The 13070-nt window shown below is 40.9% G+C and overlaps 1 protein-coding gene across 2 annotated transcripts in view; it reads right to left on the reverse strand.

Annotated features, from left to right (window-relative positions):
• Window positions 1-2078: 2078 nt before the first annotated feature.
• Sec5 (secretory 5) overlaps window positions 2079-13070 on the reverse strand; it is a 51476-nt gene continuing 40484 nt past the window's right edge. The window contains exons 22-27 of one of the 2 annotated variants that reach the window (XM_070530761.1): window positions 11801-11942; window positions 8227-8282; window positions 7541-7663; window positions 2544-2605; window positions 2391-2450; window positions 2079-2303 (exon numbers count right to left, since the gene is read on the reverse strand). In XM_070530761.1, the coding sequence (XP_070386862.1) occupies window positions 2216-2303; window positions 2391-2450; window positions 2544-2605; window positions 7541-7663; window positions 8227-8282; window positions 11801-11942 (531 nt within the window). In that variant the 3' untranslated portion in view covers window positions 2079-2215. Of the gene's footprint in view, window positions 2304-2390; window positions 2451-2543; window positions 2606-7540; window positions 7664-8226; window positions 8283-11800; window positions 11943-13070 lie in introns of those variants that run through there. The other variant, XM_070530762.1, reaches the window with a different exon arrangement.

Below are 13070 nucleotides of genomic sequence, written 5' to 3' on the forward strand. Positions count from 1 at the left end.
TATGAAGACGTGGAATCAGCGATGGGTACAGTAAAAAAAAATACACTATACTGATGGGCGACTTCAATGCCAGGGTAGGCAAGAAGCAGGCTAGAGACAAGTCTGTGGGGGAATATGGCATAGGCTCTAGGAATAGCAGGGGAGAGTTATTAGTAGAGTTTGCAGAACAGAATAATATGCGGATAATGAATACCTTCTTTTCCAAGCGGGATAGCCGAAAGTGGACGTGGAGGAGCCCAAATAAGGAGACTAGAAATGAAATAGACTTTATACTCTGCGCTAACCCTGGCATCATACAAAATGTGGACGTGCTCGGCAAGGTGCACTGCAGTGACCATAGGATGGTAAGAACTTGAATTAACCTAGACTTGAGGACGGAACGGAAGAAACTGGTACATAAGAAGCTGATCAATGAGTTAGCGGTAAGAGGGAAAATATAGGAATTCCGGATCAAGCTACAGAACAGGTATTCGGCTTTAACTCAGGAAGAGGACCTTAGTGTTGAAGCAATGAACGACAATCTTATGGGCATCATTAAGGAGTGTGCAATAGAAGTCAGTGGTAACTCCATTAGACAGGATGCCAGTAAGCTATCGCAGGAGATGAAAGATCTGATTAAGAAACTCCAATGTATGAAAGCCTCAAACCCTACAGCTAGAATAAAACTGGCAGAACTTTCCAAGTTAATCAACAAGCGTAAGACAGCTGACATAAGGAATTAATATAATATATTATAATATATATATATATATATATATATATATATATATATATATATATATATATATATATATATATGATATGGATAGAATTGAACATGCTCTCAGGAATGGAGGAAGCCTAAAAGCAGTCAACCAACCAACCAACCCTTATATATAGCTTTCATTGATTACGAGAAAGCGTTTGATTCAGTCGAAACCTCAGCAGTCATGGAGGCATTCCGGAATCAGGGTGTAGACGAGCCGTATGTAAAAATACTGAAAAATATCTATGGCGGCTCCACAGTCACTGTAGTCCTCCATAAAGAAAGCAACAAAATCACAATAAAGAAAGGCGTCAGGCAGGGAGATACGATCTCTCCAATGCTATTCACAGCGTGTTTACAGGAGGTGTTCAGAGACCTGGATTGGGAAGAATTGGGGATAAGAGTTAATGGAGAATACCTTAGTAACTTGAGATTCGCTGATGATATTGCCTTGCTTTGTGATTCAGGGGACCAACTGCAATGCATGCTCACTGGCCTAGAGAGGCAAAGCAGAAGGGTGGGTCTAAAATTAATCTGCAGAAAACTAAAGTAATGTTTAACAGTGTCGGAAGAGAACAGCAGTTTATTATAGGTAGCGAGGCACTGGAAGTGGTAAGGGAATACATCTGCTTAGGGCAGACAGTGACCGCGGATCCGGATCATGAGACCGAAATAATCAGAAGAATAAGAATGGGCTGGGGTGCGTTTGGCAGGCATTCTCAGATCATGAACAGCAGTTTGCCATTATTCCTCAAGAGAAAAGTGTATAACAGCTGTGTCTTACCAGTACTCACGTACGGGGCAGAAACCTGGAGGCTTACGAAAAAGTTCTACTTAAATTGAGGACGACGCAACGAGCTATGGAAAGAAGAATGATGGGTGCAACGTTAAGGGATAAGAAAAGAGCAGATTGGGTGAGGGAACAAACGCGAGATAATGACATCTTAGTTGAAATCAAGAAAAAGAAATGGGCATGGGCAGGACATGTAATGAGGAGGGAAGATAACGGATGGTCATTAAGAGTTACAAACTAGATTCCAAGGGAAGGGAAGCGTAGCAGAGGGCGGCAGAAAGTTAGGTGGGCAGATGAGATTAAGAAGTTTGCAGGCACAACATGGCCACAATTAGTACATGACCGGGGTAGTTGGAGAAGTATGGGAAAGGCCTTTGCCCTGCAGTGGGCGTAACCAGGCTGATGATGATGATAATCATTCAGTATCCGGGCCCAGGTTATGAAAATTACTTCTTGTGGAACTGAAGCATGTGCACAAAACACACAAGCTAGTGTTCAGATCAGGTTAGTAAGAAAGCAAATGACACACAAGAACTGAGCTTACATGTTACTCAAAATATTTTATTTGTGTCTGCGTCACTAGGTACTTTGAACTTGCATGAATAAATCATCTTTGATTAGGGCCTTCCAGGGATTGCCGATAATAAAGAAATAAATAATTATGGCAGTGACATCTGTCACACACTGACCACAACGTCTTCCTTGAAGCAGAGCAACTGAAGCCTCATTTGTGCACGAAATTTTTCGAGCAGTTCGTCCACTAACCTGTGAATGGTCAGAAAAAGGCAACCTTTCAACACCACCTCATGAAAAGGCACGTATATTGTTTCCACAAGATAAGCTCACACTTACTCTTTTTCTTTCGTGCTACCAAAAGGATCCAACTTGTTTCTGCATATCATAAAATAATTTCTGGAAGTGCACAAGAAACAATTATATTGCTGCTACAGCACTTAAGACAAAAGCAAAAAAAAAGAAAAAAAGAAAGGAGACTCATAACCATACCCTGTACTTTGGTTTCTGTAGAAATCCACAGCTTCCTCAAGTGCTCGAAGGTCGAGAGTAGCCTGAAAAACGTGTCCTCATAAAAAAATGCTGCTATGAGAATTCCCTGAACATTTTCTGGCCCACACAAATTTAAGGATGTACCTTGAAGAGCCAGTTACAACCACTAAAGATGAACCATACTCTGGTGACTCTCAGTTTCTAAACCCTACTAAGAGCAGTTGCGAGTGTTCAGCTTCTTGATGTGTTTGGAGACTATACCATGGGATATCGAGAAAGACGCCCTGATACTCTTAGAAAACACTGATAAAACTTCAATGCCACTGGAAGAACCTCTGGAAACTCCAAGACAACATCTATAATCTAATCAAAGCGAAGTCCTATGGTTTTAGACGTGGCCTCAGCACTATAACACAACCGACAGAATTTGCTCATGACATTAGCAGCTCCTTAGACACAGGTGACCAGATTGATGCAATTTTTACAGACTTTGCAAAGGCCTTCGACACTGTCTCACACCCTAAACTTATGCTCAAGTTGTTCGCTATACTGAAAAATGCATTCTTGGTTGGTTGGACATCGGACTTTCTTTTCCAGTGTTCACAATATGTACGTTTCAACTCAACCAACTCATCCTTGATGCCTGTTTCATCAGGGGTTCCCCAAGATCCAGTACTGGATCCTACTTTATTCCTGCTTTGTATTAATGATGTCCCATTACACATCTCAGTTAAAATACCCCTTCTTGCAGATGATTGCATTTTATATCATACAATTAAATCTCCAACTGACCATGCTGTCTTGTTTAACAATTCTTTCTCTGACTTCTGTAACTGGTCCAAAGCCTGGCAAATGAATATCAACGTTTCCAAGACTGTCTCCATGTCCCTTACACAACGTTCATACCCTTCTTTCATTGGCTACACTTTTAATAATAATAAATAGAGTGTTTGAATTCAAATATTTGGGTATCCTACTAACACACAATTTGTCATGGCTCAAACGTAATGATGTTACCTACCTGTAACAAGGTCCTTCAAGGACTAGGTTACTTACATTGTATGCTGCGCCTTGCTCCTCAAGAAACTAAACTTCTAACATATAAAACGCTCATTCGTCCCATTCTTGAATATGGCTGCGTTGTATGGAATCCATACAGACACTCTGACATCAAAAAACTAGACTCTGTGCAAAAATAGGCAGTGTGTTTTGTTTGCAGGAGATACGACAATGACTTTTCACTGTCAAATTTCTTTCCCCCTGTTTGGTCTTGCTACTCTTGCAGTGCATCGCCATCTTGAATGCCTAAAATTCCTTTACACGTTAATTCTCCTCGTCTCTTTTCTCTAATAATAATATTTGGGGTTTTACGTGCCAAAACCACTTTCTGATTATGAGGCACGCCGTAGTGGAGGACTCCGGAAATTTTGACCACCTGGGGTTCTTTAACGTGCACCTAAATCTAAGCACGTGGGTGTTTTCGCATTTCGCCCCCATCGAAATGCAGCCGCCGTGGCCGGGATTCGATCCCGCGACCTCGTGCTCAGCAGCCCAACACCATAGCCACTGAGCAACCACGGCGGGTTCTCTTTTCTCTAGATAACTATATGACCTTTTCCGAACATTCATTTATGAGCAGTCACCATGCCCTAAATATTTGAGCCTTTTTCACCCACAATGATTCTTAAAAAAACAGCATTTTTCCGTTGACAATTGAAGCCTAGAATTCATTGCTGGGAAACACCCGTTCACATGGAAAGAATTCGCACAAGCTTGTTTATAAATGTTTTTATGTTTGTTGTATATCCCACTCCTGCAATAGCCTCATTGAGGCTGCAGTATGTATAAAAAATAAACAAATAAAAAATAAATAAAGTAAGGTTATCTTCAAGTAGCTGCCCCACCACCCATACACAAGCTATGTTATGTTTGTTGAAAGGAGGTACTGTTTGTGTACCACTTCTAAAGGAGGCATATAGTGGATGTTGGTTCTAGTATTGCCTACCCTACAGCTTACATGCAGCAACAAACATGTGATGTCTGAAGTACTATCCATTGGCTTGCAGAACATGCATGATGTAGCCCAGTTAACTTGCACTGCATGAGCCACGACAAATACATGCTCCAGATGCTGTTAACTTGACAACACTATTCAATTTAGACAATACTAATTTTGCCCATCAGATTTTTCAATGTGGGAGGACAATATAACAATGCAAGTATTATTTGCTCACTAGTGCAAAGCAGCCATGGCATAATGGTTAGAACACTTGGCTTGAAAACATACAGTCTGTTCGATTCGAGCTCCACCTGGTTGGATACCTTTTTTACATTCTGTTGTGCCCTGCCTGAAGCAAAGTGTGACAAACACATGAACAAACACGATCGGCGCATTTCCTAGTTCATAACCACTATTCACAGTAAATGTTGCTGAAGGATAGGCCAGGCTTTGGAGACAAAAACTGGCTGACTGAGGAAGCACGCTAAATTGTCGGCAAACAAAATATTTCTGCTAAACTGACCTGATAACAGGGTGATCCTTTATTTTGAACACATCATTAAGCTAAGGAGAGTAAATTATGGGTGCAAGGAAAATGCCAAGCACTAAAATGACCTAGACAAACACTATAGTTGAGCACATGACATGACAATAACTATTTAATTTGCCATGCCGCTGTGCAAAGGATTTGCAACTGATGTTGTGTGCAAGGGAAGCCCTCTGATTAATTGCTATCAGCCCAGAATTTACACTTGTAGCACTATTAACTTATTGCATTCACAGAGAATGGGGAAAGGAAAGGCTGCGGGCATTGTAACTGTCTAGATAACTGTCCAGTGAGCAGTGTTGAAGTTTATCATTTAAAATTGCTGGAAATCACTAGCATGGCAAATCATTAAAGCAAATGGCACAAGGAACAACTCTAGCATGAGCAATATCAGTCAAAGGTGGTTCCTTGATTTTAGAAACTTTACTCAAATTATGAATTTTTTCCCAGAACCATAAGCCAGTGGAACAAGTTACCATCCGATGTCGCAACGATTCTCTCAAACTCGGTATTTCCAAATTCAATAGACCGTTTTTTCGTAGGCGCCGCCATATTGTGAACGCAGTGGCGCCGCCTATGAGCAGCGCCATACTGGCTTGGGTGAACGGTCTTTTGCATGGCAGGTATACGCTCGGCGGTGGGTTCTGGCGTTTGTTTTCGTGGTCGTGCGGTCTGTTTAGTATGACGTGCGTCTTTTTCGTGGTAAACAGTTCTGTGAGACGTGCTGGAGTGGTTTAAGGCCTCATGGCCGGAATTTCTGCTGGCGTTGAGTTGGACGCAGCGCGATGTGTGCGCGCATATTTGAGCCTACAATCAGCCTCGGAGATCAGTTGTGTATTTCTGAATGTTCCAATCACTAATGTGACCTTATTGCAGTATTATCCTCTATTTCTAAGCTGCGGTTTAGGAGCGATGAAACATACGCGACGATTGTAACAGCGTGGGTACTGCTCTGCTACGATAGGAACTGTGCTGTTTTTGACAAGCGTTCAAACTGTTCGCTGCAGGTTACATTGCGTGACTACTTGGTTGGATGGATGAAGTTTCCACCCATGAATAAAATAGTTTTGGCTAGTAATAGCAGCATACCTTACAGTTTGAATTAAGCTTGTCCAGCAAAGCAACCGTTTACGAACTGCGCGAGCGTCCTAAGCAGTAGCAGGTGCTGGATTACAGATATCTTTGTTCTGTATAGCGCATGGTCCAAGCATACGGCATCAGCGGTTATATATTTATACACGTTGTGCGGCGTAGGCCCGTTTTCTCTTGCTTTTTAGAGAAAGAGGATGATAACCGAATTTTTTTTCGGTTGTGTTCGTGGAGTTCTCTACGACGCGCTCACACGTATTACGGAAATTTTGCGCTCAAAAATAGCCATCGCATTATTTTTAAGCAAACCCTCTCATATATTATGACTGTATACAGGCCAAAAAGATAATGCCGAAGCACACAGCTTATATATGTACCGTGCTGGCTCACCAAAAGCAGTGATCGCTGTGTTGAGCAGCGCCATGGGCCTCATGCTGCAAGGCTAGCGTAGACATATGGTAATTTCAAGCATACTAGACTTTAAATGCGTGAGAACGATGCCAGTGTATCACAAATATTTGATAGCGCCTGCCGCTTAGGTGTTTCGTGGTTGCCTTAGGTTGACCGTGCACGAGCATGCGCTCTTATGTTTTATGTTTTACTCCCTACGCCAATCGATCAGACAGTGAGCTGATTTACCATTTAATGCTGGTAATACAGAGACGCCGGTTTTCTTTGTTGAATTAAAATCGATATAAGCAATATAGTAAACAACACATACATGCACCGCGACTGATAATGCGCGTACACCCAGCTGATTATGCGCGTCACAATTTTGTGCCCCCAAGACATATTTCTGCCTACAGTAGTTGCCGATGCACCGAAAGACTTCCCTGACGACCTTGTACGAACGAACATGGCGTAAATTTCACAAATTAAGATCTAAAACATCTCGAAATCGTTCCACAGCACGCGACAGCAATATTTTCAAGCAGCGCTGCACCGGATCGCCCAAGCCAGAGAGGAGGAAAGGCTCTCCGCGCGCCCCATCCTCCTCGCCCGATGAAACGGTCTATAGGCCCACCGAAGTAAGATAATGTTTCTTTTTTTTTGTGTGTGTGTGTACGCATGTGCGAGTATGAAAGTGTCCTGGGTACGTTTTATTTTACCTGCGTTATTTATTGGTTCTTTGTTTGCTTCCCCCCCCGCTGTAACGCCTACGGGCGCTGTGGGTATTGTGACAAACAAATAAATAAATAAATAAATAAATAAATAAAATCTACAAAGGAACTCGTTTTCAATGCAGGAACTAGTGTCTGCCCATCTCGAACCTATGCACACTGCGAAGTGTGGAGTTAAAGTTGTATGCTTATTTTATTTCTACTGATTCCACAAGGCTATAACAAAAGCAGAACACCATACCTGCATGTTTCCGTATTTGGTAAACTTCTCCGTGCACTCATAAATACGAGCTATTTCTTCTGCCACACACTGCGCCAAAGGTGTCATAATGCGGCCAACCAGTGGTGGTGAAATAGTGTACACCTGCATTGGAAGCGAGAAGTCTCCTAGTAGCACCTCTTTCCATCTGGCTTTGTGCATATGTATCCAGTCTCAAACAATGTAAAAAAAGTTTCACTTCTAATTTTTGCATGCTTATATGCAGATGCTATACCTAAAACGGACACTGTTCAGTACAAGCAAAGGATACTTGTTACATTCTTGTTCGACTAAACATTTTGCAGAGGGTAGCGATTTCACAGTAATTATACCAGAAAAAGAAAAGTGACAAAAGTGTGACATTACGGCCAGTGCACTGAGTGCAGCATTTGTTTCACTATTGTAAAATGCACTATTCTTCTTAAAGAAGAAAAAAAGGGAGTTGGTTGAGAGTGCATGAAGCATCTTGAGCAACAAGCAAGAACGACAGAAGCAAACATTTTGTTTATATAGTTTTAATGTCGTCTACGTGCCTGAGGTAACTAACCCTCAACTTAGCCTAACATGCCTTAGGGAAAGTTGTTATTCAAATCATCTGCAATTTCTTTACAAGCTTTGCATGGAAGAGACCACTGTGGAATAAGAGAAAAAAGTGTGTGTATGCTTACCTCTGCATGAACCTCAATCAAGTTCATCAGAACCTCTTTGATGTACGGACTAACTCCTGCAGGAAAAGAATCAGAATCAGGAAATAAATAAAAGGAATTATAAATGTGCACACAGGTGACTGCCACCTCTGTCAGAAGTGCTCATGTTACACCTTAAATTGCATTTCAATAATAAACACCTATATTAGGAATTTTGAAACTGTACTTTCCCTCAACTGATCATACTTGCGGGCAGTAACAGTACCTACAACATACTGTTAATTTCGTATCAGGGCAGATATTTAGTACACGGACATCTTCAGATGTTGAAAGCAAGACACAACTGTCTTGACCTTCAATGAACAACCAAGGAGGGAATATCTGAAATGCAACATTCACAAATGTAGGCTCACCAGCCAAGTTCTTGAATGCTTATGTCAACAGTCCATGAGAACAATCTGGATACAAAAGAAGATTCCTACAGTGGCACCAGGCAGCACTGGTTAAAAACATTATTTAATACATCGAAGAGACCAGAAAGGATGATGACCAGAAATAAAGTTTGCAAGGTTCTTTTTATAGAAAGGAGATGCAGCTCCTTCTTGTTTTCGCCACTCTTATCAAATGTGCAATGCATTAGGACTCTTCCAAATCTGTGCAACTTCAAGGTGGTTGTTACATAAAAATCTTTAAATGACCCCTTCATGTTGCCTAGCAGGACTCTGCGTGGTCTACAGGAGATGCTATGGACTTGAAAAACAGCAATATCAGAAGGTCCAAATCTCTCATCTATCCTCATGCAATTCTTGTTACTGAGGCAGGGAGTAATGCAAAACTTGTCAACGTAAACATAGAGGTGGCCAAGCAACCATTCCAAGTCCATGTCATCAAAGGTTTTCCAAGTGACTCAAAATATAGTGGCTGTCAAGACTTACTGCAAGCAACATAGATCACACAATCAGTGAGGAAACAGCATGTGAGCATTGGACAACTACTGCACAAAACGCAAAAGGAAATGCTGTCACGAATGGCTTCATTGCCTACAAAGAAGTAGGCTCTTTTGCCTCACAGTAAAGCTTTTAAAAGTTACATAAAATTTTTTAACATTATGCTCACCAATAGGAAATCAATAAAAAAAATTTTCAAATTTCTTGCAAGCCCGGTGCCTAATTTGGTAAAACAAGAACAACAATCATAGAACATCGCTTGTTGAAATAATATGCACAAGTTCAAGGATCCTTTGTTCACCAACCATGCTCTTGATGTTACAAATGAAAGCTCAGTTCTAAACAAAGAAATATCAAGGCAAGCCACTCTGTCACATGGGTTTGCAAATGTTAAAGTGTGATATTCCTGAAGACCTCAATTTCAATGGAGCCATAGTGCTACACATTTTAATTTTCTAGGGTTAGTTTACTATAAAAATGTGATTATATGATGACCCTCTGTGACATCCTACTTTATAGTGGAGTTTCTGTGCAAATGATTCTAGTAGCTCAGGTTTCTACAGGGCACCAAAAAAATATACCCTGCATACTGCTCTTCCCCATCTTTCCAGTTAAAAGAGGCGGAGCTAAAATTATTTGATGATAGCTGTTGCACAGATCGTGTCCGTGCGTTGAAGCCTTCATAGGCAGCAGCTATGTATGTAAAAAGGGTTCACTAAAGCTGAATTCTAAGAGCAACACAATTTATTCAGCCACAAGGGCACCGGTATCTCATTTACATTTATGAAACATTTTATTGATCATCAACACTAGCTGAAGCAGCAAGTGCTAGGAGGAAACCACTGCGTGTTCTAAGCATGTGTTTTCAGCAATTGAGATGCCAGTGTCTAGCATTGTAGTAAAGCAGGTGCATAGGTGGTAAAAGTGCCTGTTTTGAATGGGTGGGCCCTGTTATGAGCTGCAAAATTTCCAATTGGCAGTGGTTGGAATGGTCTTCGGTGTTTTGGAACAGCCATTGGAGCAGGCAAAATCTGCTTTTGGAGCAGCTGCGCCTGTGTTTGGAGCAGACGCAGGGTTTACACAAAAGCACATGCCAGGTGTATAATATTTAGTTTAATGTTCTCGCTAGCTTATATGGTAAACATCATAGGAACCATGACCAATATAAGTACAAGAACACATTATTTTCATAGACAAGCAAAATTCAAGCCTCTGACCTCTTCAATAAAAATGTTAGCACAGTTCGTAACAGAAAAAAATGGAAAGATTATCATAATACTATAAACATTAGAGATGGAACCCACTTTCAACAAAAGTGTTATTTTGTATTATCCTAAACAACAGAACACATTTTAAAACATATATTAACCCATTTTAATAGTTTAACACAAAGTATCACAAGGTCAATGTATATTAGGAAATTAACAGAAATGGTGTCGTGATGTTGTACATAGGAACAAGCTGCTTGAAGCATGAGCATGTTCGTAAGAACATGCCTTTACACAGAAATGAAGGTCCAGAATATATCACTGCCTTTCCTTTTTTTGTACCAGCACAGCACAAAAAAAAATATCAATAAGCACTAACAAAGCATAAGACCTAGCAAAATTAAATTGTGATGTGCTTGAATTTCAACACAAGCATATTCGTATAGAATGTACATTACAGTGTGCACTGCCCTGTTTTCTCTTTGCCTTATTCACCAACTCTAGCTGTTTCGCATTAGCTGCCATTTTCTCCCTCGCTTGCATCAACACATACCCGCATACCCACTCTGAATGTCACTGAAATTTTTCATATTCCTTCCATGCTGAATTAGCAGTTCTGCATTTTTTAGCATACACTTGCTTTGCCAAACATCATGGCTCAGCAATGGTGCAACTTAAGCACAGATGACCCTTTGATTCCAGTTAGCGCAGATTGGCACAACTGGCGCAGCTTTCCCAACACTGAATTGGTTGTATTGCAAAAGCAAATATCATGAAGTGGGGAATGAGGAAGATGATTTTTTTAATGACTATTGATGCAGAGCTAGTGCTGATGAATCAATGTGCAGGTATATTGAGTAAAGATAGACCAGATAGCAAACAGCAGTGAGAAAAGCAGATAGCACACTACTGCATTTTCGTGTGTATTGTACCTAATATTGCACAAAAGTAACGGACTCACTACAGTTCCCTGAAAAACAAAAGAAATAACACATTTAACCCCAAGTAAATAACCTCATAGAAAAACGCTCAACTCTTAATATAAACAGTCCTGCAAAATTATCGGTGTAAAGCAAAGCTACAGAAACCATTTTGTATGTTCGGGCATTAATGCTCTCACTGATACTCTCCGTCGAAGTGTATTATGCCTCAACAAAGAGTAGCAGGTTTCAGGAGAAAAGGAACATATAAATTGTGAAAAGAGGCTTTTAACAAACATTTGACAACAGTTACATAGTTTGCTTAGGTGTGACCTCGGGAAAGTGTACTGCAGCACATACATATGAAGATTTTAGATGCTCATGCCTTAGACTCTTTCAAGACATGTATCTCGGTTTTACGTTAACTCATGGCAGCTAAGATAATTTACATCTGCTAAGAGATACAATAGATTGTGAGCATAGCATACTGCAACTGCTTTCAGAAAGGACTCATACAGACCCATAGGTTCAGGACACCGCTTCCAATCGAAGGCACCAGCATACATACTGGGCTCTATGGCCCCCACAACAGGGTCACATTTGGCTTCAAGAAGCTTTTGAAACAGCTTGTTGTCAAGATCCATTAGCCTGGACTGGGCTATCTGAAATGCAGTGCATTATTGAGAAAAAGTGAGAGTAGTGAGTTTTACCGTAAAATACTGTGGAAGTGCCCACCCCACTTTCAGCGAAAGTGGGGTTAATCTAGATAAGGGTGCTTGTTCGGTCGAAGCAGTAAAAACTAAGATGGCGGCCAACAAAAACTTCGAGGCAGGGCTCTGGTGGCTACAGAATTGAAGAAAGCATGTTTATTTTCAAATGGTAAATGATGGGGGTACACTGGCAGCACCTACTCATCGTCACTGAACCCAGCGAACGACTATTCCGAGTCAGTGCAGAATAGGAAGTCAATGCATTCATTGCTGACACTCATGCAACTTGAACAGATCGGCGTGAACATACCTGTGAACAGCGGCTGCATGCACGATTTATCAAGATGTCTTACAAAAGCTTGTGACCAATGGGGTTTCTTTCAAGGACTGCTCATTGTCACCCTGCATTACCTTCATCCCCATTGGTCTTTCGCTTTTCACCGCCAAGAAGCAAACACCCCCGTCATCACCTCTAGCGGTCTTGTAGCAACTGCAGTAGGGTGAATATTTCAGCTGATGCTGGTGCTTTGGAGGGGGTGGGTATTAACAAATAATTTTCAGAATTCTAATGTTTTGGAAATGTTAATACTGGGTGCTTGTATGGAATTGTGTGCTTCTGTGGTAGTTTACGGCTGTTCTAATCACATACATTAAAGTTTCTGCTAGGCCTAGGGGATTGACCAATGAACCATCAAATTAATCAATTTGTGCTTTTATCGTTATCAATTAGAACCAGAAAAACTATACATATTTACAAAGCAGCTAACTTTACCGTAATAAATAATGAATTAACTGCATTTCTCGACACTTTCCTACCGAATTTTGAAAATCGGACATGTTCGCCGCTAAAGTTCAGGAACTAATTGAAAAGTACATTCCATCCCACATCATTACTTCTAATTCTGATGCTTCTTGGTACAATACCCATCTTAAGTGCCTATGTAACCGCAAAAAATGCCTATATCACTCCGCAAAACACTCGCCAACTGCTACACGCTGGTGTGCCTAAAAGTCCACATTCGACACGTACGTAACAGCAATAAAGAACGCTAAATCTAATTTTCTAGCTAATGTACTTTC

This window comes from Dermacentor albipictus, chromosome 1 (genome assembly GCF_038994185.2).
Source record: "Dermacentor albipictus isolate Rhodes 1998 colony chromosome 1, USDA_Dalb.pri_finalv2, whole genome shotgun sequence".
NCBI lineage: Eukaryota > Metazoa > Arthropoda > Arachnida > Ixodida > Ixodidae > Dermacentor > Dermacentor albipictus.